Source organism: Tasmannia lanceolata, unplaced genomic scaffold, assembly GCF_043159265.1.
Source record: "Tasmannia lanceolata isolate RefF3 unplaced genomic scaffold, GAP_Taslan_0.1 ptg000018l, whole genome shotgun sequence".
NCBI classification, from domain to species: domain Eukaryota; kingdom Viridiplantae; phylum Streptophyta; class Magnoliopsida; order Canellales; family Winteraceae; genus Tasmannia; species Tasmannia lanceolata.
In genome coordinates this window covers 8321408-8339687 of record NW_027518695.1, presented here as the reverse complement: position 1 = coordinate 8339687, position 18280 = coordinate 8321408, and the positions used below count along the sequence as shown (strand labels likewise).

Sequence of the window (18280 nt, the reverse complement as noted above, 5' to 3'; positions counted from 1 at the left end):
CTTCGACAGAGTGCCAAGCTTGTCAGGAATCTTCCCTGTCAGTCAGTTTGTTGAACTGCAAATCGATGGCTAGAAGGTCCATACAGAAGGTGAGATTGGGTAGAATATCCCCTCGAAGGGAATTATAGCTTGTGACTCCTTTCCACTCACAGAACTGAAGAGTATGGTTCCATGAACTCAAGGCTCCAAGAGGATCGCTTCTTATCCCATCCTTGAAGGCCAGCAAAGCGATTTGATCAGTTTTGTAGATAGAAAAATGACCTGAAAACGCAGAGAATCGTAGCTGGTAGCTCCATTTGGGCTGGAACTCTTCCTGTGACAAATAAATACATCAATGTCTTACTCTCAATTTAGTTTCATGCCTATCTTCCTTTAATCATATAAATGAGCACGCATTTCCTCCTTACGCGGATCCTTGCGGCACAAAGAAACCAGTGTCTCTTTTGTCTTGACTTGGGTTGTTGTGTGAGCCAAAGCAGGGAGTGTTGTTCTTCGCCATATGGAGGAAAGCAAAGTCTAATTGAATCTAGATATTGTCCCTCGTCAATAGTCTGTCCTGCGCATAGAAAATCCCGAAAGGTATCCCTAATTCTTAATTCCTAACTAACTTAATCAATAAGCAACATGAACCGTTGGTGGGCCCAACAATGAATTTGTTGAAATCTCGAACAAGGTAGGCCCTACACATAGGATGATCCAAACCGTCTAGGGCCACAACATAAATAGGTTGCGCCCCAAAATATCATTTCCATAGGATGATCCTTGCCCTCCGATCTAAAGAGAAACTGCATGGAATCCTCTATGAATTGGAGGGTTGCGATCATCCTATGGAAATGATTTTTGGGGCACAACCTATTTACATTGTGGCCCATCAAATGGATGGTTTGGATCATCCTATGGTGTGGGTCGTACAGTAACATCAAGGCCCAATTGTAGTACCCACCCATATTTTTTGAAAACTGTACGATCCACACCATAGGATGATCCAAGATGTCCATTTGATGGGCCAAAACTTAAATAGGTTGTTGCCCCAAAATCATTTCCATAGGATGGTGTGGACCCCGATCCCGAGGACGGTGGGCGAGGGACACGAGATCCCACGCCGGTCCTCTAAGATCTCCACAATGTGAAGGAGAGCTCTACCAAGGAACTCTCGAAATGATGCAACTCACAGCATGGGTGGCGATATAAATGAGATACCTCTCGATTCAAGGACCAGCCCGGAACCAAGATGTACCTATAACAAAGAAGAGTCACCATGCGAGGAAGTAGGCCCTGGATCCCATGAAATACTCTGTTGCAACGGATAACCACAGATACAAAAGTTCGTGCTTGATGACGAATGGGGAAGGTATTAAGCGCCCCCAATTCGCCCAAGTGCAAGCACCTGGTCTCTTATGCCATTTTAAATTAATTTTGAAGAGTTTTGGGCTAAAATCAAGTGAAATGGGAACGAGTATCCCCGAAGAAACGTCTATCTAAGCATGCATGACCCGGGGATGGGCAAAAGAAAATAAACATCCAAATCCTAACTCACCGCATCTACTCATAACCCATCACATCTAGGAAAGCAATAACCTCCGCATGCACAGCTACAGCTAAGCAAGTAATAGCAGATATGATAAGCAGAAAAGCAGTAAATATCTACAGCTAAGCATGTGAAACTAAACATACAAGGAATAAGCAAGCTGAAAGTAAACACACAAGGAACCAAAGACAAACACACAATAAACTAAAAAATGCGAGGGAAGAAAGGAATCAGAAAATAGACGGTATGAGTAAACCCAAAATGCAAGGGAAAAGAAAATGGGACATACGATAAACTCAGGGAGTGATTCTAAAGGAATCGAGCTCAGTGATCCTGATCCGCTAAAGATCGGACAAGTCTCGCGATCGTCATAGCCTATCGTTGGGCTCAGCGAGGACAATCTCTGTTAAGGGGCCACGCTACGTCGTCGCCCATCCCAAAACCCGATAAAACGTCAGAAAATCGATAAAACCGGCAAACCATGGTCAAAATCGGAAATGAAATGAAAAGAAGGCTCCGAGTGACCTGGCAATCACCATCTTTGCCCATTTTGGTTTTTGTATTTTTGGGAAAAGCTTGAAAGATATTTTTAGATGCTGAAATGATTTTTTTGAAGGGTTTATATGATTTTATTGAAAAGTTTGACTGAACTTGGGATGAGAATCCCAAGCTGCCTACGTACCCTGTGGAAAGGGATCAAGCCAATGTAGTTCGAAACGGCTTTTCGAAAAACATTTTGTTGTTTTTTTATGTTTTTGTTGTTTTTGGATTTTTATGTATTTTTTATCCCTTTTGATTGAAAGGGGGGTTTTGGCTCAAGAGGTTGCCGTCCGTCATCGCCTAAACCCGACGAGAGTGTTCCTGTAATCGAGGGAATCCCGAAGCTCGAAAAGGATCTCGAGAAACATAAGGAGAATGACTCTGAATGCAAAAGAAACCCGAGAAAATGCCCCTTATAGAAGACAAGGTAGAGCTGCAATTAGCTAGATACAATTGGTTTGATATCACAGGTTAGATTCATCCAAGAAATGTTAATGCTACAGTTCTCCCAAAACTGCCCCAACTCAACCTGTCTTTTATCACAACAGTTGTGTATAACCAATACCATCTAAGAGGAATGGGGATTAGGCAAACTGAGTTAATGCAATTCACAGAACATGGTTAACATCTCAGGCTAACATAAACCATATGACTGCATGGCATCCACAAATAATAAAACAGGAGGAAGGGAATCACCTTGGTTATTGACAGATATTGACAGAGTTTTTTTTATTCGAGGTGAATTCCAAAGCCGCGGCCAATGAATTGTAGCCGAAGAAAATGGCGCTGCTGGTCGGAAATTGCCGGATTCCGCGGAGTTGCCAGAAATGATTTGCTGAAGATGTAATATCTCACGCCAAGGCTTGGGTTGCAGATAATTAGAATTGGGCTTAAGAGGGTTTAAAATGGTTCAGATATGTTCCAATGGGTAAAAATAAGTGGGTTTGAGATCTTGGGAAGAAGGGCTGTAGAGACGATGGAATGGGTTTTAAGAGGAGGGAATGATAGTGGCTGAGGTTAATTAGAGGTGGTGATGGTTTGGCTGAATTTTGACCGCCGGAGAAGATGGAAGTTGAGATGGGTTTGGGTCGACGGCAAGGTGGGGTCGAGCTTTAAAGGTGGCCGGAGTCCTTAGTGATGGAGATGACTAATGTGGGTTTTGATGGTTGTTGTGGTGGGGTTGCTGAAATTACAGAGCAAGGTGAAGGTGGCTGGTAATAGAGGTAATGGTGTTAGGGTGGTCGGATTGCAAAGAGGGTTTGGTGATGGTTTGAATGAAGAAGAAGGTGGGTTTGGATTATAAAATGGTGGCTGTGAAGAAGAGGGAATGGTGGAAATGGGTTCGGTTTTGGAGGTGGTGGTTGGAGAAGGGTGGAAGAGGAAGAGGGTTTGGGTTGGTTTGGTCGGATTCCGATGGGGTTGGGTTTGGTCGGATTCCGGCAAGTTTGCCGGAATCAATGGAGATGGTGGCGGAGATGAAGAAATGGTGGTGGTAAAGGAGATTGTGATGGTGGAGGCAATGGAGGGGGTTATGGTGGCCGGTGGTGATGGTCTTGGGCTCGCCGGATTCCGGCAAGGTTGCCGGAATCAATGGAAAAGGGAAGAAAAAATGGGAAGTGGGAAAAGAAGGTGGGATGGGGTTAGAGTTGGGGAAGAGATGGGTATGGTCGGTGGGGAAGTGGCCTCTCCTCTCCCTCTCCCTTTTTTTAATTTTATTTTATTAGCTGCCTATGGGGCTCCCCTGTTGGTAGAAAAAAAATGAAGAAAACCCCTTTTCTTGCTCTCCCCTCTTTCCCCCTCTTGCGGTTGTCCATCCGGCTCCCTTAAGCCCTAATTCATTTCGCACTTAAGAGGGGAAATGAATAAATTCGCGCCCCTATTCTTGCCTTGAACAGCCCCTACAAGTGTGTTGCTCACTCTCTTTGCAAAGTGGGGTGGGCTGTCCCTAGAAATAAAAGGGGGCGAATGTATTATTCTCTTTGTATATATAGGGCTTTGATATTGGCACTCTTTATCTCGCTATACCACACCCCTTGTCCTTGTCTAGCTAGAAAAATGAAATTAACACCTCCAAGCTTGGTTTTTGCATGGTCTTTTCTTCACTTTGTAACAAGATACAGTTAACCATCTTGTAACAAGATACAGTTAACCATCTTCAGTGATCTTACCAAAGAAAGGTGTATTGCCTATGACTGATCGATCCATCGCTCCATCCTGAGTATATATCGGCCGATCAAGAGCAAACACACCACACGGAACGGAATGAACCACTCCTTTTTCCTCATAGAAATCGAAATTCTTCCTTATCTCCCCCTTATTATATAGTACGCGACCGGCTTCGGTCGGTGAGGAAGATGAGACTTAGGGGGGAATAAGAAATTCTATCTCATAGGCCCTATTGAGTAAATGCAAGTGGAGCCCCCCCTACCTATATTAAGCGTAAAGACTTGACCGAATCGGGCCAATGCTTTCTTTCTTTCTTGTATTGGGTAGAGCGTGCTTCCTTACCCACCTACTCGCAGATCAAGCTTTGGCCTGAGTGTACCGGTCCACGGCCATCATTAACCGGTGTCCCAACGGTGTGGGGCTCGAAGGCACCCGGATCCGAATCAATTACACTCTGATCCAGCATCGAACCCCGCAGGCGGACTGTTTTCACAACAAATTCGTGTGCAAATGAACATCGGGACTCACATAAAGGGGTGTTAATACCAAAGTTTTGGGCATTTTGTAATTTTTCTCAATTTCTTGCAAAAAATGAACAAAACTGAGGTAACTAAATAGGGAGACCTAATGAGGTTTGGGAGGCACTTGGGCTTCCAAAAGATTTCAAAATGATATGCGAATGGGCATTTTCGGGCTCTTTTGCATTTTAGGACTCGATTCTTCGGGAATTTTTGGGATTCGGTTTCGGAACTTTATTCGGTTTTCGGGAATTTATTCGATTTTGGGAATTAGGGTCTGGTCAAAATGGGGTGTCTACAGATGGTCGCAACCCTCCAATTTTAGTTTTGAATCTAAATAATTGAGAAATATTTGACATTGGAATCTTATAAATATCTTATTGTCCTGCTCAACTGTTTTTAAGGCAATAACCTCAGGGCTTTAGTTTTTGAGTTCATCAAGAGAAGTTGTTGTGTCATCCACAAGTGGATGGGATGCACAGTGTCGCGGAGTTTGTCCCTTACTCATAGGTTAACAAAACCATTGATGTGCCTTATGCAATTTTTTACCTTCATGATTGTTTTCAAAAGCCAATTGCTATACTAGTTACGCTTGTTTTTCAACTTGATGATAATTTTGTATAGCTTGCATATAATGGTAGAAGCTTATTTTAATTTTGCCAATCAAATAAAATGAAATAATATTCAATGGACCAATTAAAAAATGTTCACATGTAAAAATAAAAAAGAAATAAAATCTCAAACAAGAGGAAGCTAACATGATGCAAATACTATACTCAACTCAACTCAACTCAACTCAACTACGCCTTTGTCCCAAACTAGTTGGGGCAAATACTATGATTAAGTGTATTATAATTATTGAGGGAAATATCACCAACATATATATTAACAAAATGTAAGCTTCTGGGGTGTGACGAAGTTATGGAAAACACTTTTCATAAAAATATTCTTTTCCTTTTTCCCAAAGCTCAAATATCCTTTTTGTTCTTAAGAATCTGAACTATTTCTTTCTTTGCCATCTCTGTGTTTCTTGAGGTGCACCGGTGGTGGCTACCAGATGGGTCCAAGAAGACACGGCATCAAGATCAAGGAGGCTAAGATAAAATTGAGAAAACAAAAATATTTTTTGAATGGTTACATCCATTCATCATTTTTAAGATTTGAGAAGAATGTTGTAATGATAGGTGTAATAGCATTAACCACAATAGAAATATAATCTCATATTAAGTCACAAACAACACAAACTTAAAAATAAAACTGCTAATTGTTTTACAGAAATACAGGAAAGATGTCATGCATGTAGGCATTCCATGGAAAGAATCACCCCAATACAAAACAAAAGAAAATTATACACTAATAAAAAACAGTTTGTTTCAATAATTATCTCAATAACCAGAGAGGTAAGATGGACCTTCACCGAGCAGTGACACCCTATTTCGTCTCTCCCCTTGGATCTGACCAGCAAGATATATGTCTCTAATCGCATTCATTTCCTTTGCAACATCTCCCATCTTCATTCTTTCTCTTGGTGATTCTGCAGAACACACAATTCCAATCCTCAATATAGACATCAAACACTCCTGCAATCGACTTATCTTATCTCCGTCATTTCCAGCACTACTTGTAGCTCTTTCTTCCTCATCTTTTAAAAGGAGTGGGTCAACAACCTCCATTTGCCGTTCAAGCAAAGCCGTCTTAACAAATTTGTGAAGGGTTAGGCCATCCTTAAACATATCATCTGTGGGGCGCTTTCTAGTGAATATCTCCAATAAAAGAATCCCAAAACTATAAACGTCTCCTTCCATAGACACACGACCACCTGTCCCATATTCTGCAATTTCACACATCTCTTATACTTCTGTTATGAAAAAGGAAGATTTGAATTTGGAAAGAAAAATGGGACATTTTCCTCAAGACAACTGATTGTATGTTCTCTTCATATTTAGAAATCTTGGTAGCATGCAAAGAGCTGGAGAATGAGCAAACTCAGACTAAACAGAACCGATTCAGCTCAATAAAACAAAAGCCAATATTTATTGTCAATCAATTATTAGATGGACAAGGTTTCATTACACTGAAGTGCAATTTAATTTCATTGCTCTGACCAAGAATTCAGTTCATCAAGGGAAGACCAAGCATATTGAGATTTGTTATCATTTCATTATACAACTAAAGAAAAAGTGGATATAAAGCATTGCAATATTGAAGATCAACTGGCGAATATTTTCACAAAAGAATTGCCGGAAGAAAAATTAAAGAAATTCCGTTACATGATGGGAGTATAGCCATCCAGACAACTTGAATTAAGGCGGAATGTTACAACACATAATTCAAATGTGCAGGGCCCATCCCAAGTTAATCTTTATCTTTTTAGTCTTACAGAGGCTATTTTGTTTTCGGTGTGTGAAGGGCTGCAAGATTATTCATATCCTTTTAGTTTGTTCTATTTTTGTTTTTTCTCTTAAAAATATTTAGAGAGGGGCGTTGATCACGATGAAACATAAAGGAGGTGAAGGAAGAGACTCTAACATTTTGCTTTAGAAAAATTAGATTTATTTTGACTAAATTATTAATGCAAACAGGGGATTTGCTAGGGACCATCACAAGGAAGAGAAAAAAATTAGATTTATTTTGACTAAATTATTAACACAACTAAGGGATTTGCTAGGGACCATCACAAGGAAGAGACTGACATACCGCCCTTGATATTCGACCAACAGCAGACCACATTTTAAGAGGCTGTTGTTGGATCAAATATCAAGGATGGTACTTCCATCGTACCACCTACAAGGGACTTGACGGTAGGCCACCATATAATTTCTCCAACTTTTCATACCCTCTCCTCAGGAAGAGACCCAAAATATAGAAGCCAATAATGGAAAACCTTTTGGTAAAATAAAAATGCTACTACTTTTTTTTTCTCCTACCATTGTATTGTCGGCGGGCAGGGATCAACTTCACCCAGTAGCAGTGTATCATGACTGCAGAGGGGCTGATGTACTTCACATCAGAAGGATTCAACGGATTTGATTGCCACGTACACTACAGTTGGGTGTCCCATGTGATGTAAAAGGGCGCATCTATCATTTCCCTAAATTTAGGGGGCAAATTAAGTTCTCAATGCCTTTTAATAATAACCCAAATTTTTGTGTATTTTTGTAAAATAAATTTTAATCAAGGGAGGTGTTTGATAATTTTCCTTATGTGTTCTCAATGTTTCTTCAAAATTTCTCAATTACTTTAACAATACAAAAAGGGAAATGTTATCAGCACTACTGTATTTTGATGAGGGCACTCCTCATTTTATTAAAAGTATGGTATAGCCCGCATCATAGGATGATCCAAACCATCCATTAGATGGGCCACAGCCTAAATAGGTTGTGCCCCAAAAATCATTTCCATAGGTTGATCCTAACCCTCCGATTTGAATGTTAGAGGGTTGACCCTAACCGTCTATAGATCGGAGGGTTAGGATCAACCTATGAAAATATTTTTTGGGGCACAACCTATTTAGGCTGTGGCCCATCTAATGGACCTTTTGGATCATCCTATGGGGCGGGCCATACCGTACTTTTAATAAAGTGAGGAGTGCCCTCATCAAAATACAGTAGTGCTGATAACATTTCCCTACAAAAAAACTTTATTGATTCTTGGAAAAATTGTTAGAAAAATGCAAAGTTTTGGTTAAATTGTCAAGTAAGGGTACGTTCTTTTTATTTGTGAAATAGGGGCTGTCAGTGAAAGAAGATGGCTTTTAGGACAAATATACCCCTCCTACCTCTTTTTTCTTTCCACCTTTTTGCACCTATCCCTATGCACTTATTACCTTCTCACCTACCACCTTCTTCTTCCTCAAGACTTTTCTAACGTGGAAAACTCCATGGAAGGGTTTGAAGGTTGCCATTTACAACAGGGTTTGGTAATCATGAGAGAGAGAGAGAGAGAGAGAGAGAGAGAGAGAGAGAGAGAGAGAGAGAGAGAGAGAGAGAGAGAGAGTTGGACTCTTGGAACAGGGTTTGGTAATCATGAAGGTTGCCATTTACAACAGGGTTTGGTAATCCATTTTCTTTGCATTTTTTTATTCTAAAACATCAAAATAAAGCTTCAATTTATAGTTGCCTGCATGACACTAAGATCACAATGTATATCCCTATTATCCTTCGAATTTTTACTCAATTTGAAAATAAAAAAATTTGGAACTATCCCTATTCTATTGGCTTCCGTCGTAAGTCCGAACAAAACTTCGGACTTCCGAATGGAAGCCAGTATACATAACCAAAATATGCGTTCCATTCGGAAGTCTGAAGGTTTGTTCGGACTTCCGAGTCGAACTTTTGAATAAACGTTCGGACTTTTGACGGAAGACAGTCAAACTTTATAGTTCGGTAATTGTCATATGTAAGTGCATCCTTTTGGTATTTTTTTCGTAATTTTTAATACGTTGCTTCCATTTTTTCGTAATTTTTCATTTAAAACTTAGCACTTCAGCCACAAATCCGTAATGATTACTATTTTTTTGCAAGTAATGATTACTATTTTTTGCAATTATGCTTTTGCTAGCCACCTTTGCACCCATATTACTTCTGCCAATCTTTGCATCAAAGGATGGGCCACAAGTCGAGAAGTTGCCTCGGCAAAGGTGGCTAGCAAATTTCCATACAAAAAAAGGGAAATGTTATCCACACTACTGTGTTTTGATGAGGGCACTCCTCATTTAATTAAAAGTACGGTATGGCCCCCCATAGGATGATCCAAAGCGTCAATTAGATGGGCCACAGCCTAAATTGGTTGTGTCCCAAAAATCATTTCCATAGGTTTATCCTAACCCTCCGATCGATAGAGGGTTAGGATAAACCTACGGAAAGGCTTTTTGGGGCACAACCTATTTAGGCTGTGGCCCATCTAATGAACGGTTTGGATCATCCTATGGTGCGGGCCATACCGTACTTTTAATAAAGTGAGGAGTGTCCTCATCAAAATACGATAGTGCGGATAACATTTCCCAAAAACATCTTAAAAAATACGGCAAAAATCTGGGTGACACGCGGGTCGACCCGGCCCGTACGGGCCCGGCGTGGGAACCACATTTTCTACCCCGGAACCACTAGGGAACCAAATTTTATACCTCGGAACCAATAGGGAACCACATTTTATACCCCGGAACCACTAGGGAACCACATTTTCTACCCTGGAACCACTAGAGAACCACATTTTATACGCCGGAACCACTAGGGAACCACATTTTATACCTCGGAACCACTATGGAACCACATTTTATACCTCAAAACCATTACATAACCACATTTTATAACTCGAAACTATTATGGAACCACATTTTATACCACGGAACCACTAGGGAACCACATTTTATACCCTCGAACCACTATCGAACCACATTTTATGCCTCAGAACCACTAGGGAACCACATTTTCTACTCCGGAACAACTATGGAACCACATTTTCTACTCCAAGACCACTAGGGAACCACATTTTCTACCCCGGAACCACTAGGGAACCACATTTTATACCTCAGAACCACTAAGGAACCACATTTTATACCTTGGAACCACTACGGAACTACATTCTATACTCCGGAACCACTACAGAACCACATTTTATACCCCGGAACCACTAGGGAACCACATTTTATACCCCGGAACTATTAGGGAACCACATTTTATACCCCGGAACCATTACGGAACCACAATTTATACGCCGAAAACACTAGGGAACCACATTTTCTACCCCGGAACCACTACGGAACCACATTTTATACCCCGGAACCACTACGAAACCACATTTTATACCTCAGAACCACTAAGGAACCACATTTTATAACCTGAAACCACTAGAGAACCACATTTTCTACTCCGGAACCACTAGGGAACCACATTTTATACTCCGGAACCACTAGGGAACCACATTTTATACCCCGACACTACTAGGGAACCACATTTTCTACCCCGGAACCACTACGGAACCACATTTTATACCTTGGAACCACTAGGGAACCACATTTTATACCCCGGAACTATTAGGGAATCACATTTTATACCCCGGAACCACTAGGGAACCACACTTTATACATAGCAACCACTAGCGAACCACATTTTATACCTCAGAACAGCTAGGGAACCACATTTTATACCCCGGAACCACTAGGGAACCACATTTTATACCCCAGAACCACTACGGAACCAGATTTTATACCCCAGAACCACTACAGAACCACATTTTATACCTCATAACCACTAGGGAACCAGATTTTCTACCCCGAAACCACTACAGAACCACATTTTATACCTCGAAACCACTAGGGAACAAGATTTTCTATCCCGGAACCACTACAGAACCACATTTTCTACCCCTGAACCACTATAGAACCACATTTTCTACCACAGAATCACTAGGAAACCACATTTTATACCTCGGAACCACTAGGGAACCACTAGGGAACCACAATTTCTACCCCGTAACCACTTGGGAACCACATTTTATACTAGGGAACCACATTTTATACCTCAAAACCACTAGAGAACCACATTTTATACCCTAGAACCACTATGGAAGCACCATTTATACCTCGGAACCACTAGGGAACCCCATTTACACCCCGGAACCACCAGGGAATCACATTTTATACCTCGGAACCACTAGGGAACCACATTTTATTCTCCGGAACCACTAGGGAACCACATTTTATACCCCGGAACCACTACGGAACCGCATTTTATACCTCAGAACCACTACGGAACCACATTTTATATCCCGGAACCATTACGGAACCACATTTTCTACCACAGAACCACTAGGGAACCACATTTTATACCTCGGAACCACTAGGGAACCACAATTTCTACCTCGGAACCACTTGGGAACCACATTTTATACCTCGGAACCACTAGGGAACCACATTTAATACCCTAGAACCACTATGGAAGCACCATTTATACCTCAGAACCACTAGGGAACCCCATTTACACCCCGGAACCACCAGGGAATCACATTTTATACCTCGGAACCACTAGGGAACCACATTTTATTCCCCGGAACCACTAGGGAACCACATTTTATACCCCGGAACCACTACGAAACCACATTTTATACCCCAGAACCACTACGGAACCACATTTTATACCCTGGAACTACTACGGAACCACATTTTCTACCACAGAACCACTAGGGAACCACATTTTATACCTCGGAACCACTAGGGAACCACAATTTGTACCCCAGAACCACTTGGGAACCACATTTTATACTAGGGAACCACATTTTATACCTCAGAACCACTAGGGAACCACATTTTATACCCTAGAACCACTATTGAACCACCATTTACACCTTGGAACCACTAGGGAACCCCATTTACACCCCGGAACCACTAGGGAACCACATTTTATACCCCGGAACCACTAGGGAACCACATTTTATACCCCGGAACCGTTAGGGAAGTGAGCTAAAAAGGTGATAGGGTAGGTGAAAATGCATAGGGAAGGGAGCTAAAATGGTAAAGGGAAAAAGAGAAGAAAGGGTATTCTTGTCCTTTGGGCTTTCTAAAAGCACTGACAGCACCTATTTCATAAATAAAAAGAAAGTACCCTTACTTGACAATTTAACCAAAAATTTTCATTTTTCTAACAATTTTTCCTTGATTCTTTGAAAAATTATCTTACCAGATTTATTTCAAGTCTAAACTTTGTAAGTATTTGAAATGCTCACAAATACTTACAAATTTTGAGTCCAATAATCAATATGGGACTCAAAATAAATAAAAAACATTTAGGAATATTTTCCACTGGGCGATGATATTTTCACCCCCTGCAGTACACATTCGCCCCCCTTTAACATAATTTGACGTCAAAAAGCGTTAAAGTTGCCCACTGTTCACATTATAAGCGGGGCGAATGCGTACTTCGGGGGTGAAAATATCATCGCCCTTTCCATTTTAAATTGTGAAATATTTCACAGTCATCTGAAAGTGAAAGGCATGAAAAAGGATTAGTAAAACAATTACCTGGAGCGATGTAGCCAATGGTTCCCTTTAATCCAATCGTGCTACTTTGTTCTTTGGAGGACTCGGGAACGATCCTTGAATGGAATCTGGCTAACCCAAAATCACCCACGTGGGCATTCATGTCTTCATCAAGAAGAATGTTGCCTGGCTTCAGATCACAGTGAGCAATTGGCATATGACAATAATGGTGAAGATAATCGAACGCAGAAGCCACGCCAATTGCTATGTTTAGTCTCCTAGTGAGATTTAAGCGGTTCAATCGACGTTGTCTATTCATGTTTGGATGCAACCACTTCTCTAGACTCCCATTCTTCATGAACTCAAACACGAGAGCTTTGAAATCATTTCCTCTAAAATCCTTACTTGAACAACAAGTTATGATCTTGACAAGATTTCGATGACGAATGTTTCTTAATGCTTCACATTCGGCCATGAAACTCTTGGAAGATCTACGTAATTGAAGGTTGAAGACCTTCACAGCAACAACATTCTCATCGGGCCCAAGAATTCCCTTATACACTGATCCGCAGCTTCCTGCACCTTTCAAATTGGCTAAAGAGAACCCATCAGTTGCTTCAAAGAGCTCTGCATAAGAAACCTTCAAATGCCGACCCTCCATAGAAGATGTGGGAGATGGTTTCTTCCTTGAATTTCTTATCCAATAAAGAGCGGAAATGGAACACAAGAAGAAAATCAAACATAACGCTGAACTCATTATTGGGATGATAACTCTAGAAACAAGAGATTTTTCTTGTTTCTCATTAGCTAGGATGGGGCATGCAGGTAATTTTAATTCTGGGATACCACCACAAAGATTGCCATTTCCGATGACTGAAAAAAAACTTGCATGGCTAAAGATACCTTGTTTTGGTACTTCACCTTCAAGATTATTCAAAGACAAGTTAAGATATTTTAAAAACAGAAACCCCTGTAGATAATTTGGAATGTTCCCTGAAAAGTTATTGTTTGAAAGATCAAGAACTTCAATAGCAGTTAAGGAACTCAAAAATGGAGGAATAGTTCCTTCAAATTTGTTCCCTTGCATATAAAGTTCTGCCAAGGTTTGACACTTTCCAAGAGTAATTGGAATTTCACCGGACAATTTGTTCTCAGAAACATCCAGTATCCCTAAAATGTGAATATCACCCTTTTCCCAAGGGAGGTATCCAGGAAAGGAATTTTGAGATGGGTTGGGTAATTCTGGTAAAGAAGAAAGGCAGATAACTTCCGTTGGTATCGTTCCATTAAGGTTATTTTGAGCAAGCATCAACTGCTTAAGATTCTGGCAGTTACCAAGGTTTGCAGGTATGCTTCCTTGCAGGTTGTTTTGTTCTAACGAGAGTACGATTAATTGAGTCAAATTGGCGATGGAGGATGGGATTTGCCCTGACAACATATTTATGCTCAAGTATAACTGTAGCAACCTACAAAGTTCACCAATTGAATGAGGAATTGTGCCTGTGATGTAGTTGTATCCCAAACCCAATCGCTGTAGGTTGAAGAGATTACCAATCTGACTAGGTATGCTTCCAACAATTTGGTTCTGTCCTAAACTGAGCATACTAAGGTCAGTCGAGAGATTAACTATTGATCTAGGCAGTACTCCAAAACCATTTTGGCTCGCAACCAACCATGTCAGATGACTACAATTGGTCAAAGAAGTGATAAAGCCCAAGTCATCATCTGTACCAGTGCCCAATTGATTACCCCATATTTCAAGTCCTTGCAAATACTCTAGACTTCCAAGATTTGAAGGCATCGGTCCCCTAAAGTCGTTTATTGTGAAATTAAGTATTTTGAGCCGTGAAGAATTGGATATTGACTCTGGAAAGCGTCTTGTAAATTGATTGTCTGCTAATAATATAGATTGGAGATTAGGAAGAAAGAGTTCTATGTTGGAGGGAAGGCTCCCATATAATTGGTTAACCGCCATGGTAATTACCTTAATAGATGAGAGGTTATAAAGAGAGGGAGGAACCGCACCTGATAGTTTATTTATAGAAAGAAGGAAATATTCCAAGCCCTCAATTCGGGTGATGGCATCCGGGATGCTTCCTTCCAAATTATTTTTCCTTAGAACAAGATGGGTGAGAGATGAAAGGTTCCCCAACGAAGGTGGGATTCGTCCTGTAATATCATTAGTATTCAGATTCAACCGGAGGAGCTTGGACAGAGTGCTGAGCTCTTCAGGAATTTTTCCTGTCAGTTGGTTGTACTCCAAATCAATGACTAAGAGGTTCGAACAACGGCTGAGATTGACTGGAATATGGCCTCCAAGGCTATTGTGGCTCATATTAAGAAATCGTAGTCTGAATAGACGACCGATTTCTTGCGATATTTCACTATTGAAGCTATTTTCTTGGAGGTGAATTTCCCTAAGGAAGGTGAGGTTGGATATAAAGGGAGACAGAGAGCCCTCCAACTTCTGCTTACTAAGGTCCAATACAGTGACCCTTTGATGTATGTGACTGCATGTGACTCCTTCCCACTCGCAGAAATGGAGAGTATGATTCCATGAATTCAAGGCTCCAAGAGGATCGCTTTTTATATCAGCCTTGAAGGCCAGCAAAGCCATTCGATCAGTTTCATTTCCTAGTACAGAGGCAGTTGTGGTGGTGCAAAATATGAGATTTGCAGAAAGAATAAATGACCAAAACACACAAAGAGTGGTGGTACACGGTAGCTCCATCTGTGCTAGAGCTCTTCTTGCTGAGAGAATGCTCGGTTTCTTACTTAGAATTTCATTTCATTTTACCCCTCAATCATATATATAGAAATAAATGTACATGCAGTTCCTCAATCCCTATCAGTTGTCACCTGAGTTGTCGTGTGAGCCAAGGCAAAAAGTGTTGATATTTGTGATATGTCGTTATGCATAAATTGGAGGATCTTGAGGAAAGAAAAATCTGAGGGAGTTTAAATGTGAAAATTGACCCTTTATTTGGCAAATATATGTTTTTTAGTACAATCTAATAGGCACAAACTGTGTTGGATTTAGGCATATTCTTTTATTAGGAAAATGAAGTGAACGAGTCACCACCGACTCGCTTTGAGAGTTTTTGTTTTTTTTTTTAATTTGGTTTTCCGGAACCGTTGTGGATAGCTATTAGGGAGTTGTGATTATGTTGGACTACTAGTAGCTTAGGTTAAAAGACTTGTTATCTATCTAATCGAGATTTTATATGGTGTCAGGGTTTACAACAATAAGGTAGGGGTACCGCCCTTGATATTTGATCCAACAGCAGATCACTTATTGAGTTTTTTGAGGAGCTGCTGTTGGATCAAATGTCAAGGTGGTACTTCCACCGTACGGCCTTGTTGCTGTAAGCCCTTACACCATATAATTTCTCCTATCTAGGATATTTAGATGATTTCTCTTTATCTAGGATAGGTAGAAGGAGTTCGAGAAGCATAGGATAACTAGGTTGGAGTTATCTGACGAAACTACTTTTTCTTTATATATTGTAACCCTGGTTTAAAATTTCGACCGAAATCCGAAATTTCGGTTACCGGTGGGGACCAAAACCAGAATTTTCCGAAATTCCATTTTTCGCCCTTTATTTCGGATTTCGGTAATTTCGGTTTAATGAAATTATTTATTAAAAAAAAAGTGTTACAAAATTTCGGCTGAAATTTCGAAATTTGGGTCTGGAATTTGGAACCAAATTACCAAATTTCGGCTTTTGGTGAGGTCTGAAACGGTTACCGAAACCGAAATTTTAAACCTTGATTGTAACTATATATAAAAAGTAGATGTGTGAATAGAAGTTGGTTTTTCCACGTTATTTTTCAGAAGTGCTTTCAGTGCTTTACTGCTTTACATATGGTGTGTTGCATGGTTTTTATATAGCAGTTAGTACCTCTCTTTTGTTAATCCTAACATCATATTTCTTCCTAAACACCAAAGAAGGTTTACAAGTGGTATCAGAGCAGGTGTTCGATCGGAATACTGATTTTAAAAGATCCCACATCGGAAAGGGAGGAAAAGTTACTGGGCTATATATGTGGATTTCCTCTTCCCTTTCTAGACGCGTTTTCTGTGGAAAAACAAAACCGAGGAGGGCTGCGGCCTAGAACCGGACAATATCTACATGGTGGCATTGGCGTTACAAATATGGTATCAGTGCCGTATCTCCTCTAGTACGGTATGCCGGCGAGGACGCTGGGCCCTAAGGGGGGTGGATTATGAGATCCGACATCGGAAATGGAGGAAAAGTTACTGGGCTATATATGTGGATTTCTCCTCTCCCTATGTAGACGTGTTTTCTGCAGAAAAACAAAATCGGGGAGGGTTGGACCCAGAACCGGACGATATCTACACAGCGGGGCCGGGGCATGACATAATGGTATCAGAGCGGGACCTCCCATCCAGAACGGTGTACCAGCGAGGAAGCTGGGCCCTAAGGGGGGGTGGATTGATAGATCCCACAGCGGAAAGGGAGGAAAAGTTACTGGGCTATATATATATATATATATATATATATATATATATGTGGATTTCTCCTCTCCCTATGTAGACGTGTTTGCAGCATCTCCAAGGGGCGAGTCCTGCGGAGTGGGTCGTGCACGGTTAGTACTGCTGGAAAACAAAACCGAGGAGGGTAGATGACCCAGAACCTGACAATATCTACACAGTGAGGTCGGGACGTGATATAATGGTATCAGAGCGGGACCTCCCATCCAGTACAGTGTGCCAGCAAGGACGCTGGGCTCTAAGGAGGGTGGATTGAAAGATCCCATATCGGAAAGGGAGGAAAAGCTACTGGGCTATATATGTGGATTTCCCCTTCCCTTTGTAGATGCGGGCGGGCCCCGTGGAGTGGGTCGGGCACGGTTAGTGTTGCTGGAAAACAAAACAGGGGAGGGTAGATGACCCAGAATCAGACAATATCTACACAGTGGGGTCGGGGCGTGACAGGTTTGTTCTTGAGTTTGCTTCGAGGGGATATCGAAGTGGGAATACCGGTTTGTTCTTTGGTTGCTTCGAGGTGATATCGACGTTGATTATCCGTGGTTTGAGGCTTGAGTTTAGCGGTTTTATTACTGCTATTCGTGGTTGGTCAACGCAACTCTCTCTCCTAGAGTTGGAGTATCTCTTGATTAATCAAGAGATGTTGGCAAGGCAGATGACCGGATTGTCTGTGAAAGAAAGTGAGGAAGCGCTTGCGGTGAATAGCAAGCGGAAGTGGCAGAAAAATAAGAAGCGAAAGGATGGCGATAAGAAAGCTAATCGGGCTAATAATAATGAAAAATCACAAGAAAAATGTGATTTTTATTGTTATGGATGTGGCAAGCTGGTCATATTAGAAGAAATTGTCGGGCTAGGATTGAGACCAATACTGGGAATTTTATCGTCGAATCCAAAGAGAAGGAGGATGATAAGGATGGTGAATGGGATATGCAAGCTTCTTTTGCTTGTGATGTGGCAGTAGAAGAGACTGCTACGGAACTTGACTTTGAGGGGGAGACTTCTTTTGCACTGGATGTTACAGAATCCCCTATTATGAAAAG

General features: G+C 41.1%; 1 protein-coding gene across 1 annotated transcript; it reads right to left on the bottom strand.

Annotated features, from left to right (window-relative positions):
- Window positions 1-5920: 5920 nt before the first annotated feature.
- On the bottom strand, window positions 5921-15502 carry LOC143851781 (receptor kinase-like protein Xa21). The gene is made up of 2 exons (XM_077361263.1): window positions 12770-15502; window positions 5921-6583 (listed from the first exon to the last, which is right to left on the bottom strand). Exons 1-2 carry the CDS (start codon window positions 15456-15458, stop codon window positions 6138-6140), a joined length of 3135 nt encoding a protein of 1044 aa, XP_077217378.1. The 5' UTR covers window positions 15459-15502; the 3' UTR covers window positions 5921-6137.
- Window positions 15503-18280: the final 2778 nt, after the last annotated feature.